At 52.9% G+C, this 19,090-nt stretch overlaps 1 protein-coding gene across 3 annotated transcripts in view; it reads left to right on the top strand.

The window, feature by feature from the left end:
- The window catches only part of Sfxn5 (sideroflexin 5), a 118,570-nt gene extending 103,745 nt beyond the window's left edge, over window positions 1-14,825 (top strand). For 2 of the 3 annotated variants that reach the window (XM_051154826.1, XM_051154825.1), the window contains one exon: window positions 14,697-14,825. In XM_051154826.1, the coding sequence (XP_051010783.1) occupies window positions 14,697-14,774 (78 nt within the window). In that variant the 3' untranslated portion in view covers window positions 14,775-14,825. The remainder of the gene's footprint in view (window positions 1-14,696) is intronic. The other variant, XM_051154827.1, reaches the window with a different exon arrangement.
- Window positions 14,826-19,090: the final 4,265 nt, after the last annotated feature.

Genomic DNA, 19,090 nt, shown 5'->3' with positions numbered 1-19,090 from the left:
CAAGCAAGGCTGGGGTGGGAGAAAAGAAGCAACAGAGCAAACAGAGCCTGAAGGGAACTATGCTTCCCTGGGCCCCGGAAGCTAGCTTGGAGTTGACCTGGTGAGCAGGGTTTTCGAGGACACACAGGCTAAGGATCTGCTGTTATTAAGATTCTGAGGTATGCCGGGGGATGGGGATGGGGGGGGGGAGGGGGTGGGCTAGGGGTGGTGGTGGCGCATGCCTTTAATCCCAGAGGCAGGCGGATTGCTGTGAGTTCGAGGCCAGCCTGGTCTACAAAGTGAGTCCAGGACAGCCAAGGCTACACAGAGAAACCCTGTCTCAAAAAACAAAAAACAAAAAAACAAAAAGATTCTGAGGTATGGCAGTACTTGGCATTTGATACCTGAATTAAGTCTGCCTTATAAGCAATAGTGAAGAGAGTTAAGTTAAGCCAGGTAAAGCGGGCTGGACCCGGGTGGTGCTGGGAGCTCCAAGGCTGAGGCAGAGGGGAGATGGCATCCAGAGGGCTGCACAGAGGATTCTTGATTGTGAACGGATGGTCTCCATGGCTGCTTCATGAAGCTAAGTTGGAGCTCTGAGGAGGGAACCATCAGGAAGCTGTGGCGGGCGGCCAGTGAGTGATGGTGGCTTGGACCAGGCTGTTGGCAGTGGGCATGGAGAAGTGGGGCCATTGTGAGAGCGGGACAGCCACTTCCTCGGGATTTTCGTGGAGGCTGAGGCGCTGCATGTGGTGGGAGGGGAAGAGAGCCTGCAGGGTGTGTTCCTGGCTTTCTGGTTTTGAAACCAGAAGGCAGATGTAGTCATGTTGTCACAAGATGGAGACAGGGAGAGGGTTGAGTCAGTTAGGCTTGCAGGTGGGAGGAACCCACAGACCATGTAGATGGAGGCGCCCAGTGGGGAGCTGGTTCCAGGTCTGTAACCTAGGACAGTGTGCTAGGCTGCGGGGGCAGGATAGAGGCCACCAGGCAAGGGCGGGGACAGGCTCACTGAGATGGGGGAATGTCCAAACTCCTGGAGGTTAGAGAATGTCCCTGTCCTTAGGCTATGAAAGCAAATCTTGTTCCCAGTGGTAGATGAGTGAGGCTTTGCAGGGAGGGAGCCGTGGCAGACCTCTACAGCTCTTCCATGTCTTTTTGAAAACGAGAGGGTGAAAAACTTGAGTGTACACAAAAGGGAAACACCAAGAGAGAACGGAGGACTTCGGAGAAAGAGCCGAGCCCGTGAGGAGATGAAAGGACTAGAACACAGACCAGGGGACCAGCCTTGGCACGGAGAGCCCTGCGCTCCCACTAGCTGGTGGAGAGGGTGAGAAAGTGGCAGAGGTAGTTGTGGCTGGGGGCACAGGTGATGCCAGAGCAGAGGCCAGGACCAAGAGTTTAAAGAGCCAGCCTGCTGTTTAGAGCAGTTAAGCTCATTGTGATTCGCGTTACCGTCTCGCCAGCAAGAACGACGCTGCACACACAGGATCCTTCTGCAGTAAAGCTTTAATGCGTCTTAAGAGGGAGAGCATAAGCTTACGACAAGTAAAATGGAGACCCCAAACAGCAGAAACCCATCCCTTATATAGGAAACTGTTCTCCGCTTAGGATGTGTCAGTCCCTGATTGGCTGTTACTCATCAGGCGATATGACGCCACGGGAGAGGCAGAGCACAACAAGTGGAAAGTTCCTTCGCACATGCGCAGATTACTTGTTTACCAGTTTGGGACACAGGATGTCAGTGCCATCTTGTAATGGCGAATGTGAGTGCGGCCTCTCACAGCTCATGGCTAGAGAGGGCCACTTCTCAGTGAATGGTTTGAGGATCGGCCCTGCTTCGAGGAAGAGGGAAGGCGAGCCATGGTTCCTGGGGGGAAGTGGCAGCAGGGGGCGTTAGTGAAGACTGGAGGCTTGGTGTAGGTGCTAGAGTCACTGTCCCCTACTAAGCCTCAAAGTTTGGGATACTCAAGGCTGGGTAACTGGTGTGTTATATGAGCCTGCAGCTCACTGTGCCCGGCAGCTTTCTTCTCCTGGGAAAACTGAGCCTAGGAACTCCCAATAGGCACCTATAAGCCCTGGAGCCAGGGCAGAGGTTATTCTGTGGTCTCTAGGGGTACCACCATGCTGGAAGCTCTGTCTGTGGAAGGGACCCAGGACAGAGAATCCCCAGATCACCCAATCAGAAGCTGTCCCCACTGGAAAGGGTCATCCTGTGTTATCATTCTCCTAGCTCTGCTGGAAAACAAAGGCAAGAATAGCCATGGATGGGCCCAGCCCTCATTCACAGAAGGCAGTGCTGATATGAGGGAACATTCTGGAGGCCACACCCCAGTACAGATAGGCATCCAATCAGCTACTCCAAGGGGCTCTAGTCAAGGCCCAGACTCCTCTGCCCTGCCCCCTTGCCTGCTCACGTAAGTGTGGGTGTTGGCTGCCAAGTTCGTTTTACCACAGCTGAAACCTCTTCAAGGCTGGGAAGACCTGCAATGAAGACTTTGTCCTTCAGAAGGGAAGGCAAGAACAGGCTCTGCAGAACTCCCTGCTCAGCTGTGTCTTCCACAGCAGGGTTCAGGCCAAACTGGATATTATTCTAGGGTATTTTGAGGCCTGCCTGCAACCCATGGCACCGAAGCCATCAGCCAATTGGTTGGGAGGCTCTCACTCCTTCGTTCACCCTTGCAATTAATTCTAACGAGGCACTCCTGCTGCAGTACAGGGATCATATCTCATGTCCCAGAAGCCAGGGGAATTTGCCATATGAGTCTGGACTTGCTTGAGCTGACCCAACCTTGCCAAAAATCACCAAGGCTGTCAACAGAAGTAATCGCTGAAGCACTAATTAATTAACCAGGAGACTTGGAGACCAAGTTCCCAGGAACTGGTACCTAGGATGGCGAGGTTGCTGTGACTGGTGTGCTGTCCCAATCCCTAACCCCAGAGCTTGAGGAAGAACTTCATTTCCCTTCCGTGCCCGGGAGAGAGCCTCGCTCTTCTCAGATGAGGGTTTCTGCTATTGAGATGGCACCACGGGTCAATGTGCAACTAGTAATTATAGCTACCTTGACTGAGGTCAAATGCTAGGTCTCCGCTTGCTTTGTGTTTCAACTCTTTCAAGTATAGTTAAATAGTCAGGGGTGGTCGTTGGCTTGGCTGGCGGCTGGCGACAGAGAACCTTTGGTGCATCACGGGGACTGAAGCCAAGAGGCAGATGTGGGGGAAAGAAAGGTCAAGGCTAACCAGAGGTGGGGAGGAAACCCAGGGAGTAGACTGAGGAGAGCTGAGGATGAGGACAAGGAAAGTGGGAGCAGGGCGGAGCTCTGTGGAGTGAGCTGCACACGGGTGGCTGGAAGACCTGCATCAGCGTGAGGCGAAATGGTTTTGTTTTCTGGTCAGAGAAGTGAACTTAGAAATGAGTACAGCAGAAGTTTTACAATCCCAGAAGGGCTGCATCTCCAGCATTTCCTGTTTACACATGAGGATACTGAGGCAGCTTAAGGTTAAGTATACTGTTAAAGGTCCATGTTGGTCCTGAGAGAGGGAGCTTGCCCAGACAGGATTCTGTCACACACCCTACCCTGTCCACATCTTACTATGAGAAGAGACACCAAGTATGTGCCCCAGACTGCCCATTGCTTGTTTATCAAGTGTCCTCTAGACCTCCCCAGGGGCCTTCGTGGGGCGTCTCCTTGTTTTCTAGTGCCGAGCTGGACAGGATAGAAGCATCTAGGATGCCAGCAGATGGACTTTGGGATAAGCTCGGAACTTGGGTATGAGAACTAGTCTGGCCTCCTGCTGGCCCTCACACTCACTGGCTGAACAATGGGAGCATGGGATCTGCTCTTTGACCTGAGGGTGAGGGTGTGGCAGGGCACTGGCCAGAGTGGCATCCAGTCAACAACACCTAGAGTGAGGTCCTGTCCCCTGGTCCCCCTTGAATGCTAGGCTACTTTCTCTTGTGGCTGGGCAGTCTTTTAGTGGCTTCTGAGTCCTGGAGCCTGTATTCTGGTATTGAAAACAAATTCATAACTAAATGTCCCTGGGTGTGGTGGCTCACACCTGTAATCCTAGAAGGAGGGGGGATCCCCACAAATTCAAGGCCAGCCTCATCTACATAGCAAGTTGTAGGGCCAGCGAGGGTCACAGAGAGGGATTCTGGGTCAAAACAAAAAGTAAAACTGAGATAGCACACATCTGAGGCAAGAGGAGCAGGGATTCAGGGCTATTGTTGGCTATATAATGAGTTTGAACCCAGCTTGGGCTACATCAGACTTTGTATCCAAAAAAAAAAAAAAGTGAAATAAAATCCTATGATGGTGACAGTTATGAGGGAAAGCCAGGGGCTGTGCTTGTGCTGTGGTTTGCCCAAAGGCTCCTTGAGGTAGGGTGGGTTGTGGAGGGTTCCCTAGTTGCAAGTCCTGATTTAGGGTGGCCCTTCTGTGAACATTAAGCCTCTGAACAAGGCAAACACAGTTACCTGTCATATCTACACCTACATGGGTGCCTCAGATTCTTTTGTGGGGGACATTCAGTGTCCACTCTTTGGGTCTATGGGCTTGGCTGTCGGAATCAGGCAGTGACAAATGCCCTTCCAATTCTGACAGCCAGTGTTCTCTACTGGGGGGGAGTGTGTCCAACCCTGAGGTTTAATGAGCCTCAGGTCTCCCAGGGAGCAAGAAGCAGTGCGCTGGCCAAGCCTTGCTCACCCTTGGCTCTGTCTTTCTTAATTCCGTGAGTCCTCCGGGATGCTCCCATATTCAGACCGCCCCTCCTGCGCTGCTCCCTGAGGAGCTCGGGGGGCTAGGGAACAGGGCCGCTGTACAAGTGGGAGCCATTGTTCCACAATCTGGTTTTGTCCTCATCTTGTTGGCAGGCGGCAGGAGAGGAGCGAAAGGTTAATGAGGCGCTGTGAACGGGGGACTGCAGCGGGCGGGCGCCGGCTTGGTGACAGGGAGCTAATTAGGAGCAGTTTAACAGGAGGAAAAAGTGAAATCTCCTCTTCACCAACTGTCAATAATTAGCCGATTTGGTGAGGTTGAAATGTGTCCACAGAAGAAGGCGGGGCTTGTCTGGGGACCCTGCGGGGGAGGGGCATGTGAGGGGACTGAGGCTTAGCCCTGCCCCAAGGGGTGCGGTGGGGGGCCTCCCTTTTACCCTCTGGTTGGCTTTTCCCAGCTTGAGCCCTATGCGGCCCCACTTTGAGACCTCAGCAAGCATTGGAAGTAAGTTTCTTTCAGGCTCTGCCCTGTAGGAACTTGGAAGTGAAAATAAGAGGCAGGTGCTTGAATCAGGAGAAGGATCGCAGCTCTGATACCCAGAGCCCCGTGCTGATCCTTAGGCGCCTGCCTTTCCCTCGGTGTGAGTGAGCCCTCTGAGTGGTAGCTGAATGGTGCCAAGAGAGGGTGGGCAGGGCCCTTAGCCTGCTGTGGGAGCTTGCCTTTTATCTTGTTCTCTCTCTCTCTCTCTCTCTCTCTCTCTCTCTCTCTCTCTCTCTCTCTCTCTCTCTCTCTCTCTCTCTCTCTCTCACACACACACACCGTTCCCCTCCCCATCCCCCCACACCCATCCCCTTACCCCCTCCCATCCCCCCCCTCTCCCACCTCCAGCCCCTCCCACCCCCTCCCACCCCCCTCCCACCACACTCCACCCTCCCAGCTACTCCAAGGCAGGGCTAGAGAGGATGGTCAGACCCTGAGTGGTTAAACTGTGGCTGGAAGGCTCTTGCAGAGGCCTCCTGGGGGCCTAGGAGTCAGGTTCAGCAGCGCTAAGGTTGTTTCCTGTTGGGCCTGTTTGTGCTGTCTGTTGTCTTGTCTTTTGTTGGCCCCTGACCTTTGGCTTTTCCTGACACCTCAGCAGATGGACACCTCCTCCCCAGACTCTAGCTCCTGCTGAACACCTTAACTAGAAAAGGCATGGATCAGCAGGCCAATCCAGCTTCCACCCTGCAACCCAGCCACTGCCCAGCTCAGTTCTAGAGGGCCTCTAGAGAGCCTGAGGCATGATGGGAGGGTGGCTGAAGCACACCATCTCTCAATGTGGGACTCTAATTCCTAGGGCCACATTCTGTCCCTACTTAGTTCCCATGCCTCACCTCTTCTTGTCCCTCTGCTGTTTTCAGAGTTAAGAAACAAGATGTAATCCCCCATACCCCAAAGAGGTAAGAATGTGCCCTTATCCTGGGTGCTAGAATCAATCTTTCTATCCACCTCAGCCCTGCAGAACGTGGTAGCACTGATGGACCAGCTTGGTTAGGCAGCTGTGTCACATCAGAGGCCAGCGCCCTCCCCAGTTTGTCTCCCTTTTCTCTGAGAACAAATTGGAGGGCAGAGTTGGGACTTCTAGAATGCCCTGTCCCTGAGACATTTTTCCTGATATTCAGGATCTATCCTGCCTCAAACATAAACACGTAGGCCCTGGTCTCATCTCCCACCTTAGGGGGAGGGTCTCTCCCTCCCTCCACGAAAGGATGTGAACCAATTGTTTTCTTTCTTTCTTTCTTTTTTTTTTTTTTTTCTGAGACAGGGATTCTCTGTGTAGCCTTGGCTGTTCTGGATTCCCTTTGTAGACCAGGCTGGCCTTGAACTCACAGAGATCTGACAGCCTCTGCCTCCCGAATGCTGGGATTACAGGTGTGCACCGCCACGCCCAGCTAAGAGCCCAACTCTTTATCACCACCAGGTATAGGCTCATTTGTCCTCGCCGTGACTCTGTTGGCTCTGCTAAAGACAGTGTCTAGTGAGTACTGTGTCCCTCCTGAGTCCACGGTTCTTTCATTGTCCCTAGAGGAAGGCCCTTGTCCTTGCCAGTCTCACATCCATCTTTGCCTAGAGATGTTTGTTTGGGGTTTTTCTCGTTTGCTGGTTTACTCAATTCCCCACTGAAAGCCGAAGCAGGCTATTTTTGCTGTCAGAAATCTGCCGCCTCCCCGCCCGCTGCTTTCTTGGAATTTGCCCACAGGACCCCCCAGGAGGGACAAACGGGGATGGCAAAGCCACTTGGATCCCAGGAACGCCAACGCCACCTGTCATTATTGCTTGTTCCCCGCATCCCCATCCTAACCCATGCATGCGCACAGGCCCACGCATGTGCATACACACTGATGTGCACACATTCTCAATGCCCGCATACATGCATTCACACCGGTGTGCACACACTCTCAATGCCCACACACGTGCATACACGCCAGTGTGCACACACTCTCAATGCCCACACACATGCATTCACACCGGTGTGCACACACTCTCAATGCCCACACACGTGCATACACGCCAGTGTGCACACACTCTCAATACCCACACACATGCATTCACACCGGTGTGCACACACTCTCAATGCCCACACACGTGCATACACGCCAGTGTGCACACACTCTCAGTGCCCACACACATGCATTCACACCGGTGTGCACACCGTCTCAATGATAGGCTTCAGAAAAGCCACCTCCCAACCTGTCCCTCCCAGGTGTCCCTGCCAGAACCTTCTAGAATACCTCACTGAGTTCAAGATGGGAGTGGAGGCTTAGCTGGGCATAGTTTCCATTGAGTGAAAAAGACCAAGTGCTTGGAGCATGCCTGGGTTATAGCAAGAGCCCAGCCCTGTGGGCTAGCCTCAGCTAGGGCTGGGCAGGATGGCCTCAGCCTTACCTTTTCTCCATAAAATCATGTGAGTTTCTATGACTTCCTAAGACTCCCCCACCCACCTCTAGGTGTTATCTCTGTCCTAGAAAAATTCCCCTACCGTATAGATGGAGAAACGGAAGCCTCAATGCTGAGATGACCAAAGAGGGAGAAAAACCCTGAGGTCAGTCCACCACAGGGCACCCAGGAGCTGTTGAAGGTTCTGAAATGAGGATGGATGGGGGGGGGGAGCGTGGGGCACTTGCTGGGTCTACAAAGTCCGGGGAGGAGCCCCACGTTTGGGGGAGGGGCTTTAGTTCAGTTTGATTGGGTTGGAACATTGCGCCATCTTGAGGGGCTCAAGTAGTGTGGATGTAGTAGCTGTTCTCTGTCCCCTCCCTGGCGCAGTCCTCAACCAGGTGCGATGAAGGTAAGAAGAAAAGTGCTGGAGAGGCTTAAGGCACAGCCGTTGGTGTGGCATGAGCTTAGGAGACCCACCAGGAGGCGGCAGATACGCTTAGACTCTTAGCTCAAGGGCAGAGAACTCAAGGAACGCAGAGAAAGCGCCAAAGGGCCTTGAGCAGGCCAGGCATGCTCTTCACCCAGTGGGAGCTTTGCCCAGCCAAGCCTCTATGCCAAATTCAGTGAGGTATTTTAGAAGATTCTGGGAGGTGGCTCTGTTGAGGAAATGACTTGGTTTTCTTTAAGACAGAATCTTGCTATGTAGCCCAGGCTGGCTTAGAACTCTCAATCCTCCTGCCTCTGTCTCCCAAGTGTTGGGATGATAGGCATGTGCCACTCCATGTCTAGCTGGAGTGGGACCTTCATTAGGAAGGTGTCGGGAGGCTGTCATCGGTACCAGAGGCCTACCCTAGACACTTAGGGGTCTAAGCTCAGGCCTCAGCTGCCCCTGTACCCCAGTTTCGCCTGGCCCTTCCAAGACTTTCAGATCAATTTCAAAGATGGACCTTGATGAGCAATGTGTATATGAGCAGGATCTAAGGCCGGCTCGGTCCTGGTTACAAAAGTGGGATGTGGCTGCCAGGTGGACCAGCCAGGCTTTGGGAACCTATGTCAAGTGCTATGCCACCTGCCTGTCTCAGAGGCCCAGACCCCTGGGCAGGCACGGAAGTGGCTTTAGGCTGTGTCACGGGGTCAGGCTGAATGCCCCACCCCTCTGCCCTTCTCTTTGAAAAGGAGGTTAGAAAAGCCTGCCACAGCAGCAAGTGGCAGGAGGAGGGAGTGCTTTGTAGAAGGGAAAAGCCCCTGAGAAGGGGGCAGGCTGGGGGATCCAGTTTCCTGTTTATGTCTCTGCACCAGGTTCAAATATGTAAACTATCCACTGGGCCTGGCTGCAGGTGTGTGTGTGTGTGCTCCCAGGCTGGGAGGCAGAGGGGCCCCCAATGCATTCCTGACTCCTGGCCCCTACCCCAACACAGTGTCTGGCTACAAAGGCAAATAGCTCAGGGTTAACCCTTCCCAGGCCATGAAAGAAAGCTGTAGGAAGTGAGAGGGTCCTGGGCCTTGGGGGTAGTTAGGGGAAATACTGGACATGGTGCTCTGTGTTTTGGGAGTGTCTCCTGAGAGGGACTTCAGGGTTTGAGCTTGGTCTTCAGGACCGAGATGGGCTGAGTCAGACAGACTCAGCATAGTCTGTTGCTTATTTCACGGCATCGCCAGTTCTGGGGCAAGAGGTACCTCCCAGCATCCTCTGTGCTTTCTGAGGCTCTGGCACCTGCTTCCAGAGATCCTCTCTGTGAGAGCCTCCGTTCACCTCTACCAGGCTGGCAGGAAGAGGCTCTCACCAGATGAGACCCACAGTAGCTTCCTGCTTGCCCCAGCCAACAGCCCCGAAGCTGGGAGAATCTTCTTCCTATGGCCGCTGGTCTGCGCTGTCTTAGCTCCTTAGAGCCTGGGGGTGGGAGGTGAGAAGGCCCAATTCCAGCCTTTTCAGCCCAAGCCCCTAGGGCCTCTGATGCTGGTGCCCCTTCTTGGCTGTACCTAGGCCTTTCAAGCCTCATCTCTTTATTTCACTACAGCCCCATTTGCCAGCTACTGTGGCATGTAAAGCCGAATGGTTGCTTCCTCAGTCACCCCTCGGTCCCACTCAGCAGCAAAGTCCTCAACAGGAAGAACAGCGCTTGTCCTTTGCTTTGGGGCTGGGGGACGGGTTGGAGCGGGTGAGGGCAACCGGAAAAGCTGCAGTGTCTAGCCGTACTTCAAGCCACAGGTTGAGAGGGCACTGCCAGGCACCCCAGCCTTCCTCTGGAGGGCCTTGACTTGGACCTGCCCTCATCTCGGAAAGGTGACCTGCAGTGGGTGTACTTGGTTATGGATAAGAGGGGGAGATGGTGGCCTGATGACACAGGCAGTTCTTGTCCTGGTCTCTCCAGTGGACCCCAATAATGAAGGCCTTCAGTGATCTCCTCACACACCTGAAGATGGTAAATCATTGGCCTCACCCCCAGGAATAGCCAGAGAATTAGAGCGGTTCTAACAGGTGGCTAGGTGCCATGCCTCAGAATGACTTGGTGCTGGGTTTCAGGAGGTTTCCCACAGTCTAGTGGCCTGGACCAAAGCCCTCCTAGGACCCACTGTGAGACATCATTTATTTGGTACCCAGGGCCTTGAGGCGTTTGGTACCCTATGTAACGGTTCAGCTGCTCGCGCTGGCCGCCTGAAGCTGCCTTCATGGGCTCATTCCCTTCCCCACCCCTTGAATGTGCCTGTTCCCCCTCCATCTGCTCTTCTGGGCAAGCTCCCCCACTCTGGAGGCGCTGGCTGTGCACACACATCCCGCTCCCTCTTGCCCAGAGCCCAGAACCCTGGGCCCATCTGCCTCTCGGGCCGTTCCACCCAGGAGACCCACAAGCACCCCAGCCTCAGCATGGCCAACCCACTCTCCTCCAGATCCCCTGCCTCTGAGAATGGTATAACCACCACCCCAGCTCCTGAGCTAGAATTAGGAGTCATCCAGCGCCCAGTCATCCTCGACACCTCCCTCTCACCCCCACATGCGATTGGTCATCAACTCTGTGGATGTCATCTTCAGAAAGGCTCTTCGGGCTCACTTTTTCCCCTGCTGCCCACATGGGCAACATCAGAAAGCAGGACCTAAGAACGTTCTGGTTCCCATAGCTGCTCCTCAGGGAGGCTTCCCTGCCCACTCACTCACCTCTACCTTCCCCCATTCTCCACCCCGCCAAGGCCAGAAGGACCTTTCTGAGACCTGGGTGTGCCTACCCGTGCTCAGAATCTTTCCATGGCTCCCTAATTCCTTGAGGCAGTGGCTGACACCTCCAGGTAGTGCGAGATGTCTTGCCTGTCTTATCCTCACGCACTGTGAGCACCGTTGCCCTTCTTCCTTTCCACAGCACAAGCTGACTGACCAGCTGGGTTCTTCCTCCTCATCCAGCAATTCTTGCCTGCCTCCTCTTTTCCCAATCCTCCATTCTCTCCCGGGCCCGCCTCCTCTGAGAAGTCTCCCTTCCTTGCTCCTTCATCAGTCCATGGTAACCCCTAGGCCCTCCCCAGTTTCCATGGCACTTAGCTTGTCTTTCGGGAATCCATCTGCTTTCACTTTCTGACCCCTCCCCTAGACTTCCAGCTTCTCAAGGGCAGTGGGCTGGCCCCGCCCATCGCTGTTCGCCCAGCCCGAGTGTGTGGAGCTGGCTAATGCGGAGAACATCAACACACACGGGACGGAAATGAACAGGCATGGCGGATCTGTCCCGAGTGCCTGGGCCACCTCCCCCAGGAGGCTGCCGCCGCCGCCACCGCCTGCTCCTCCGCACACTTGTTTCCAGTCTACCTGCTGCCCTCAGCTCGATGGGGGTCCAGGGGAGCCTGGGTGCCATGCTGGAGAGGCCTTGGTCTGGTGGGGGTGCTGCGTTCCGTGGGGAGTGGGCCCTGCAGGCCGCGGCCCTGGGTCTTGGTCCTCCGCCTCGGTGGCGAGCAGCCCCTAGGATTTTAATGCGGGCCTCAGTGCTTCAGGGAAAGCTGCATGGGGAGCTGCTAATAATGGCACTAAAATAAAATATGCTACATCTGTTATGGGTAGCAGAACAAAATTAGCTGCTCACACCTCTGACATCCAAGATGTCTTAACTTAAAATACTCCTTGGCTTACTTTACATCATTTACTGATTATATTTAAAAGAAATACAATTTTGCAATTACTGTTCTTTCCAGTGTGGTATCTATGCATCATTTTCCTTTTATGTTTATATATTTCTCCTTCATTAGTACAGTCTGAAGGGTGATTAGGATTCTTCAAACATTTTACAGAGGTTAAACGTTGATTAAGATTTAATTATTACTGTAAATAGCTTGGAATGACATATGGTGCAAAAGCCTGACATATGTGCATTTGAATAAATGAAGTGCTATTTCCCAGGATGCCTCGGTAGCTGTTTAACAGCTTTCCCGAAGGGTTATGTTACACCTCATGGTAAGATTGCTGGGATGTTATATTTTGTTGGTTTTTGCAGCTGAAAGCTAAGAACAGTTTTCCAGTTTTTTAAAAACATTGAATATTTTAAATACCTAAATTGTTTTGCACAAATTTTTGCTAATTTGTCTAACTAGGTTAAACATTTTCAAAAAGCATTTAGATTTTTAAGCGTGGGCGCTGTGCATTGTGTCAGTGGCAGCACAGGGATAAGGGGAGCTGGTGGGGGGGGGGGGACTCGGGGTGGAGCGGTAGGGCAGGAGAAGGCAGTTTCAGGCAGGGGGTCCTGAGCTGACTCCAGTAGCCAGAGTGTTAGGGTGTTGGGGAGGGCAGGAGAGAGGTGCCCCTTCTCCAGGATCCCTTCCATGCCCACCATCCTTAATCCTTGGCACACTACCCCTTGCCCGGACCCTGACCCACACACTGTGGCTTGACTGAGCTTTCTGAAGTCTCCCTTGTCTGTGCCACCCTCTGGCCACCTCCTAAGGCCTCCATGGCTTCACATATACCATGTCCCTAGGACCAAGTTCAGCTGAGCTACAACACAAAGGCCTGGTAGTTCTAGGATCTTGCCTGGGGCATCTGCCAAGCGAAGGCACTCAGGGCTTGGGTGGGGTGGTGGTGTATGTCACTTAGAGAGCATCTCCCTCACTGGCCCAACTCAGGCTATGCCTCTGCCTCAACCTAGAGTTGAAAACCAACATCTGTGCTGCTGTGGTGTCCAGGCAGGCAGTTCTTGCCACTCATTTTATTTCTACCCCTTAACCAGAGAGACTCTAGGCCTGTGCTAGGCCTTAAGGACTCAGAATGAACAAGCTCATCCATAGTTCTGCCCCAGGGGGCTTTGTAATCTGATATGGAAAGTAGAGGATGGGCAGTCAGCCCCTGCCCCCCAACACTGTGACATCACTTGGGTCCTGGGCCAGAAAGGTTGTCCTGCTCATCCTGGGTGAGCTGTGGTCTACAGCTAGGCCTATAAAGCTGATTGAAGACAGAGGAGACAGGGTAGGAGTGGGAATGGAGGTGGGAGGTTGTTGCTAACAGACCGGGCATCACAGGCAGACTTGAGGTGAGGCAGGGAACAGCCTAGTTTGGATAATGAACCCAAAGAAGTATATATATCCTGCATCTTCGAGATAATGGGAAATGTAGCGGCGGGAGCTGGGGGCATGGATGCAGGCCACTGAACCATTTTTTAGTGAGGACAGGGGTGATCAGACCTGAGATTCAGAAGGCAGTGGGCTGAAGTGGATGAGCCTTCAAGGGAAGGGAAGGAAAGGGGGTGAGAGGGGAAAGGGAGGGAGAGCAAGGTAGGGGAAGGGAAGGGAAGAAGGTCTGGGGTCTTTGGTCACACAGCCATTGACTAAAGGTGTTATTGCCCATAACATGGAGCTGGGCTGGGGCAGGGTGAATAGCAGGCTGAGTTCCATTTCATAATGGTTGGGTTTATGGAGCCATGAAGCAGCCATTGCCTTTGCCTAGGCAGAAGTCAGCTACAACTGCACACCCCTCAGACGTGACAGCCACCAGGGGTCCAGGCAGATGTAGATGTTGTGAAGTGAGGGTAACAGTGACCTTGAAGAGAGAGCTTTTTAGAGAGTGATAGAAACAGAAGCCAGATTTGCTGTGGGCTGAAGCCAGTGGGAGGTGGACAGGTGGACTTGACCAGAAGCACGGTTGCTGGGGAGAAGAAATACCAGGCCGAAGACAAGCCTGACGTGGTAGAAAAGAGTTTCCTCAGATGCAAGGTTCTTGTGGATGTGGAGACGCTTGCTCGTGGGGAGGAGTCCATGGGCAGCACCCTGGGAGGGAAAGGTGTGTGGGAGAGGGCCATGCAGAGACAGGAGCAAGGTGGAGCCAGGTGGGTCTCTGCCATCCAAGAGGAAGGGACAGGCACGGAGGGGGTCAAGAGGGAGGGGCAGGGTGTGGGTTTGATGCTGGGAATCTAAGAGCAGCTTCTCACTGGGGCCGCTGGAGTTAAGGATGCTCCACCCCATCTGAGGAGTGGGAAGCCAGGAGCAAGCTGCTGAGGTGACTAAAAAAATTTTGACCTCCGTAGAGGATGGGAGAGCGACTTGTCCAGGGTGGTGGGCCTGGAGAAAGCTGTTGCCAGCTGCTCCAAAGGTCTAGCTGAGGTCAGGAGCCGTGGATTTTGAGGATCTCCGTGAGGCAGTCAAGTTGAAGGGTCGATGGACAGGACCCTCTACCAAGCAGGAATTAGAAGGATCCTTGAGGCTGGAAAGGAGCTGAAGCAATTGTTCCTGAGATCTGAGTTAGGGCATGCGTGCATGTGTGCGTGCAGACAGACAGACAGAACAGAGCATCTGAGACGTGCAATATTAATGGTGCAGGAGAGCAGTGAGTGGGGTGCTCCCAGGGGAGAGGATTTTTGGGGGCTAGAGGGTGGGGTCTTGAATGTGCCTGTAGTACGGGGAACAAGGGCATTTGCAATGAGGGAAACCCAGAATCTAGACATAAAAGAGGCTAGTCCTGAGCTGGAAGGGTGATAAAAAAAGGGGCACGCATTTCCCCCGTTAGGACATGTGGGCACGAAGAGGGACAGAGCGGTGGGTACCGAGGCAGTCCTTAGATCCAGTGTACCTCTCTTCCTGGCCCTCCCCACCCCTGCACTCTTCTTTTTTTTCTCTCCGCAGATTGAAACCTCCCAGTTGGAGCCTGAGATAGCCCGGGCTACAAGCAGCCGCACAGTGGTGTACAATAAGGGCCTGTGAGTGAAGCTCAGCCGGCCTGGGAACGCAGCAGCCCTCTCCAGGCCGTGCGTGGGGGGCGGGGAAGGAGTCTCATGAGCTGCAACTGCAGGCAGGCGCTGCCTGGAAAGCAGTCACCGCCACCCCCACCCCACCCCCCAGCAGTAGGGAGACTAACCACTCATATTCTGACATAGGGGAGAGGAATTCTGACACATTTTCTACACAAAAAGAATCAAGTGCATCTCTGGGCCTTACACTCAGCACAATTCCGTGTGAGCCGAAGAACTGTAGAGTGCTCCCGGGGCAGAGTTAGGATCCTTTTATATGTTGCTCTCTTTTTGTTTTTTTGTTTTTTGTTTTTTTAAATTTTGTATCAGAAGCAAGTCTGAGCCTTGGTTGTAGCTGACCAGAAGCAGCAGGTGGACAGGTGGTGGGAGCCAGAGGAGCCTGGGAGCCAGAGGAGCCTGGGAGCTGGGATGGAGTGATGGAAGCAAAGTATCATGGCTAGGCCGGATGGGCCCCTGAGTTAGAGAAGGGAAGGGAGGGGAGGGGGCCTGCACCCCACAGGATGAACTAGCCATAATCAAGGGCTCTCAGGCATTGGCTCACTTCATCGAGGAGCACTAGAGGCCTCTGGAAGATTCCGGGAAGAACGGACTCTGAATGTAGCCGGCTCCTATCCCACACCACAGCTGAGTGGAAGTCGGTGACCCCCGGTAAGGGTAATCTTTCATGGAGCTCTAACTGATCCCAGACCCCTGTGAGCACCTCAGCTCTAGTCAGGGAGCCTCAAGGAGGAACATTGTTTTCTGGAAACAAGGAGAAGAGCCTGTTTGAGCCTCTGTGGTAAGGTTCATTTCCAAGAGTGTAGCTAAAGTTTCCTACTGGGACAAAGGTGGGTTGAGCCCACTACTGTCTAGTCTGCAGCCACAGAAGCTGTCTGTCACACCCCACACCTTCCCGCAGAGGGGAGTCTCCTGCCTCAGGGTACAAGGCCAGATCCCTGGTGACTGCCTGAGAGGTGGCATCAGCCCAGCTCTGGCACTAACACAGGCTCTGTGGCAGTGGACAAGCCACCCCCATCGCTGAGCTCCCATTCCATGCCTGGAAGCAAGCATCTCTCTCTAAGGTGGATTCTGGACTGGAAAATGGATCAGGCCCCTTTGGAAATGGCCAGCACTTGGCTTACGAAAGGATCTTGCCCCTCCGGATGTGACCCCTGCCCCCCATCCTGGAAGACCTTGACTTGCGCCAAACACTTCATGGCTGTGGAGGAGGTAGTATGGGTGCCTGAGCTGAACATGGGGTCACACCACATGCCACTCACCACCTCTCACTACTGCAGTCTTGAGGCCTCTTCCTGCTGGCTTCTGATTCCATCTCGTCATGTGTAGGCTACAGAGGAAGAGATAGGCGGGGTCTGGGTGGGGGTGAGCAGGGTGACTTCAGGTGCAAAGGACCGACAGAAAGGAGATACACTGATCTTTATAAAACTGTCGCCTGCCCACACTAGGATGGGAGCCCTGGCTTAAGTCCTTGGAACCTCCCCCTGGTGACTCAGGAGGGGTCGGACTGAAGGGGTAAACCTGTGTGGTTACAGTAAAAGGCTGACCCAAGGCAGCAAGGACAAGGCCTCAGGTTGCCCTCCAGAATCCTAAGGCAGATGTAGCCGCAGTGAGGTGGGTCTGCCATAGGCATCGACACCACGGTCCCCAGGTATTGCCTGGGCACTAGATCTGTCTGGAGCCTCTTTTGAAAAGTTTGTTCCCAGCTCTCCCTGTTCCCACTTGTCATGGAGCCTTGTCCTTACACATTTTATCCTAGGACCAAAACCACCCTCGCCAAGGCCTGCCTCCTCCAGAGGCCCAGCCGACCAGGGCTCTGCCAGTTTCCCCTCTGTACTGGCTGTCCTCATGGCCTCAGCATCCCTAGGTATGCTTTGTGTCTGGGTGATTTCTGCCATAGGCCTAAATACAAGCCCAAGTGAGCTAAGGAGCTAGCTCTTTTGGATATGCTGTTGCAGAGCGTCCTTGTGGCTCGGTGTGACAGTGACTGGGGGTCTTGGGCTAAGCTGCTAAACCCTGTTCTGACTTCATAAAACCCATAAGGGAAGCTTTGTATGAACGCAAACGCCCCTATCTGCTGAGGCTTGGAGGAAAGAGGACACAGATGAACTCTTGTTGGGTCTAGTTTTGCCAGCAGTTGGGGCGTTATCTGCAACAGGCTCTTCAGCCCTGACATTCCTGGCCAACTCTCCTGTGGTTACTTTAAACATTCCTTCCAAGGATGCTCTTCCATCTCCGGAAAGCAGTGTGAGAGTACAGGAACCCAAAGTCCAGGATGCCAAGATGGCCACCAAACCAAGATGTCTGCACACTCTCTCTCACTTCCTGATTGTGGCTGTCTTCCGTCTGAAGCCTCTGGTCTGGCTATGGGTGGAAGCCCTGAGGAGAAGAGGCAGTGGGAGGCAGGGCCATGATAGGCTTCCAGCCTTGGGCAGGTATGAGTGAGGGCCCAACACGTGTGCCTCAGCATACCTAGGGACTTCAGACTGTCTTTTTAATCTCAGAAAAATTATCAATGTATGTGATTTATGTCATACTAATGAGCTGTGGACAATAAACGTGGATTTAAAACACACCCACATGCGGCTTTGTGAATTGTCGGGTGATGGGGATGTTGTGCCCCCCAAAGGACGGTGCAGGCCCAGGGCTCAGGAAAGGCCCAGAGGAGAAGAGGACGGCTGTGTGAGGGCAGGAAGCTGGAAGAAGAAGGTGAGTTGAGACCACAGAAGAGGATCGACCTGCTTAGATGGCTCGGCAAGGAAAACTGATTGCCACACAAGCCTGAGCTACTGAATTCAATCTTCAGAACCCATGGTGGAAGGAGAGAACAGGTTCCTGAAAGTTGTCTGATTGCCACACGTGCGCCATAGCATATGAGCCCCCAGGCTCCTGTCCACACATGCAAAAATAAAAAATAAAAAATAAAAAATAAAAAAGACTCCCGTGGCTGGGAGGCTGCCAAGGAGACATGCCCAAGGGAACCAGGACACTTTTAGGATTCCAGTAGGTTCTTGTGCTGTGTGGACCCACAATGCTGGAGGGTGTGGCCTGGAGACCTATGAGGGATCTGAGCCAAGTACAGATGTGAAGCTTCCTGTGTGTATGGCCTTAGCCCCCAAATTCTGCCCCTTCTCAGTGCCCCACGTGTTGGCCAGTTTAAATGTCAACTTGACACAGCTATAATGAGAAGAGGGGACCCTTAATTGATAAAATGCCTCCATGAGATGGGATTGAAGGGTATTTTCTTAATTGGTGATTGATAGGGGAGGGCCCAGCTCATTGTGGGTGATGCCATCCCTGGGCTGGCAGTCTTGGGTACTCTAAGCCAAGCCATGAGCAAGCCATGGGGAGCAAGCTGGTAAGCAACATCCTTCCATGATTTCTGCATCAGCTCCTGCCTCCAGGTTCCTTACTTGTTTGAGCATCTGCCCTGACTTCCTTCAGTGAAGAGTACAGATATGGAGGAGTAAGCAAAATACACCCTTTCCTCTCCGACTTCCCTTTGGTTGCGGTGTTTCATCACAGCAATAGTGACCCCAACGAGGATACTTCAGGACCAGGATGATGACCTCCTGATAGACCTGGCGTCTCTCCCAAACTGCCCTCTAGAAGTCCCCAGGGGCTGGCCTGCCCTTTTCTTTGGGACATTGGGCATCTTCCAGGCTGCAGACAGAGTGATATGGGGAGACAGCATGTTGTAGGCAAGTGTGGGCTCAGCCAGGCCCTGCATGGCCAGTGGCTGTTGTAGACACTTCTTTTCTGTGTATGTACATGTTTGTGAGTATTCAGGTGCACATGTGTGCACATGTTGTCCAGAGGCCAGAGGTCAACTTTGGGTATCATTCCTCAGGAGCCATCCAGCTTGATTTTGAGATCTTTCACTGTCTTAAAGCTCTCCGAACTGGCTAGACTGGCTAGCGAGAGAACCCCAGGATCTGCCTATCTCTACTTTGCTAGTCCTGGGACTTACAAGCATGACCTAGCACACCTGGCTTCTTTTTTTAATTATTATTATTATTATTATTATTATTATTATTATTATTATTATTATTATTACTTTATTGTTTTATTATTATTATATACTTTATTATTTTATTATTATTATTTTATTATTATTATTATTATTATTATTATTATTATTATTATTATTATTAGTGGTGGTGGTAGTAGTAGTGGTAGTATTTAGTTGTTTACTTGGTTTTTTCGAGACAGGGTCTCTCCACATAGCCCTGGTTGTCCCGGAACTCATTATATAGACCAGGCTAGCCTCAA

Source organism: Acomys russatus, chromosome 13 (genome assembly GCF_903995435.1).
Source record: "Acomys russatus chromosome 13, mAcoRus1.1, whole genome shotgun sequence".
NCBI lineage: Eukaryota > Metazoa > Chordata > Mammalia > Rodentia > Muridae > Acomys > Acomys russatus.
This window is presented reverse-complemented; position numbering and strand designations above follow the sequence as displayed.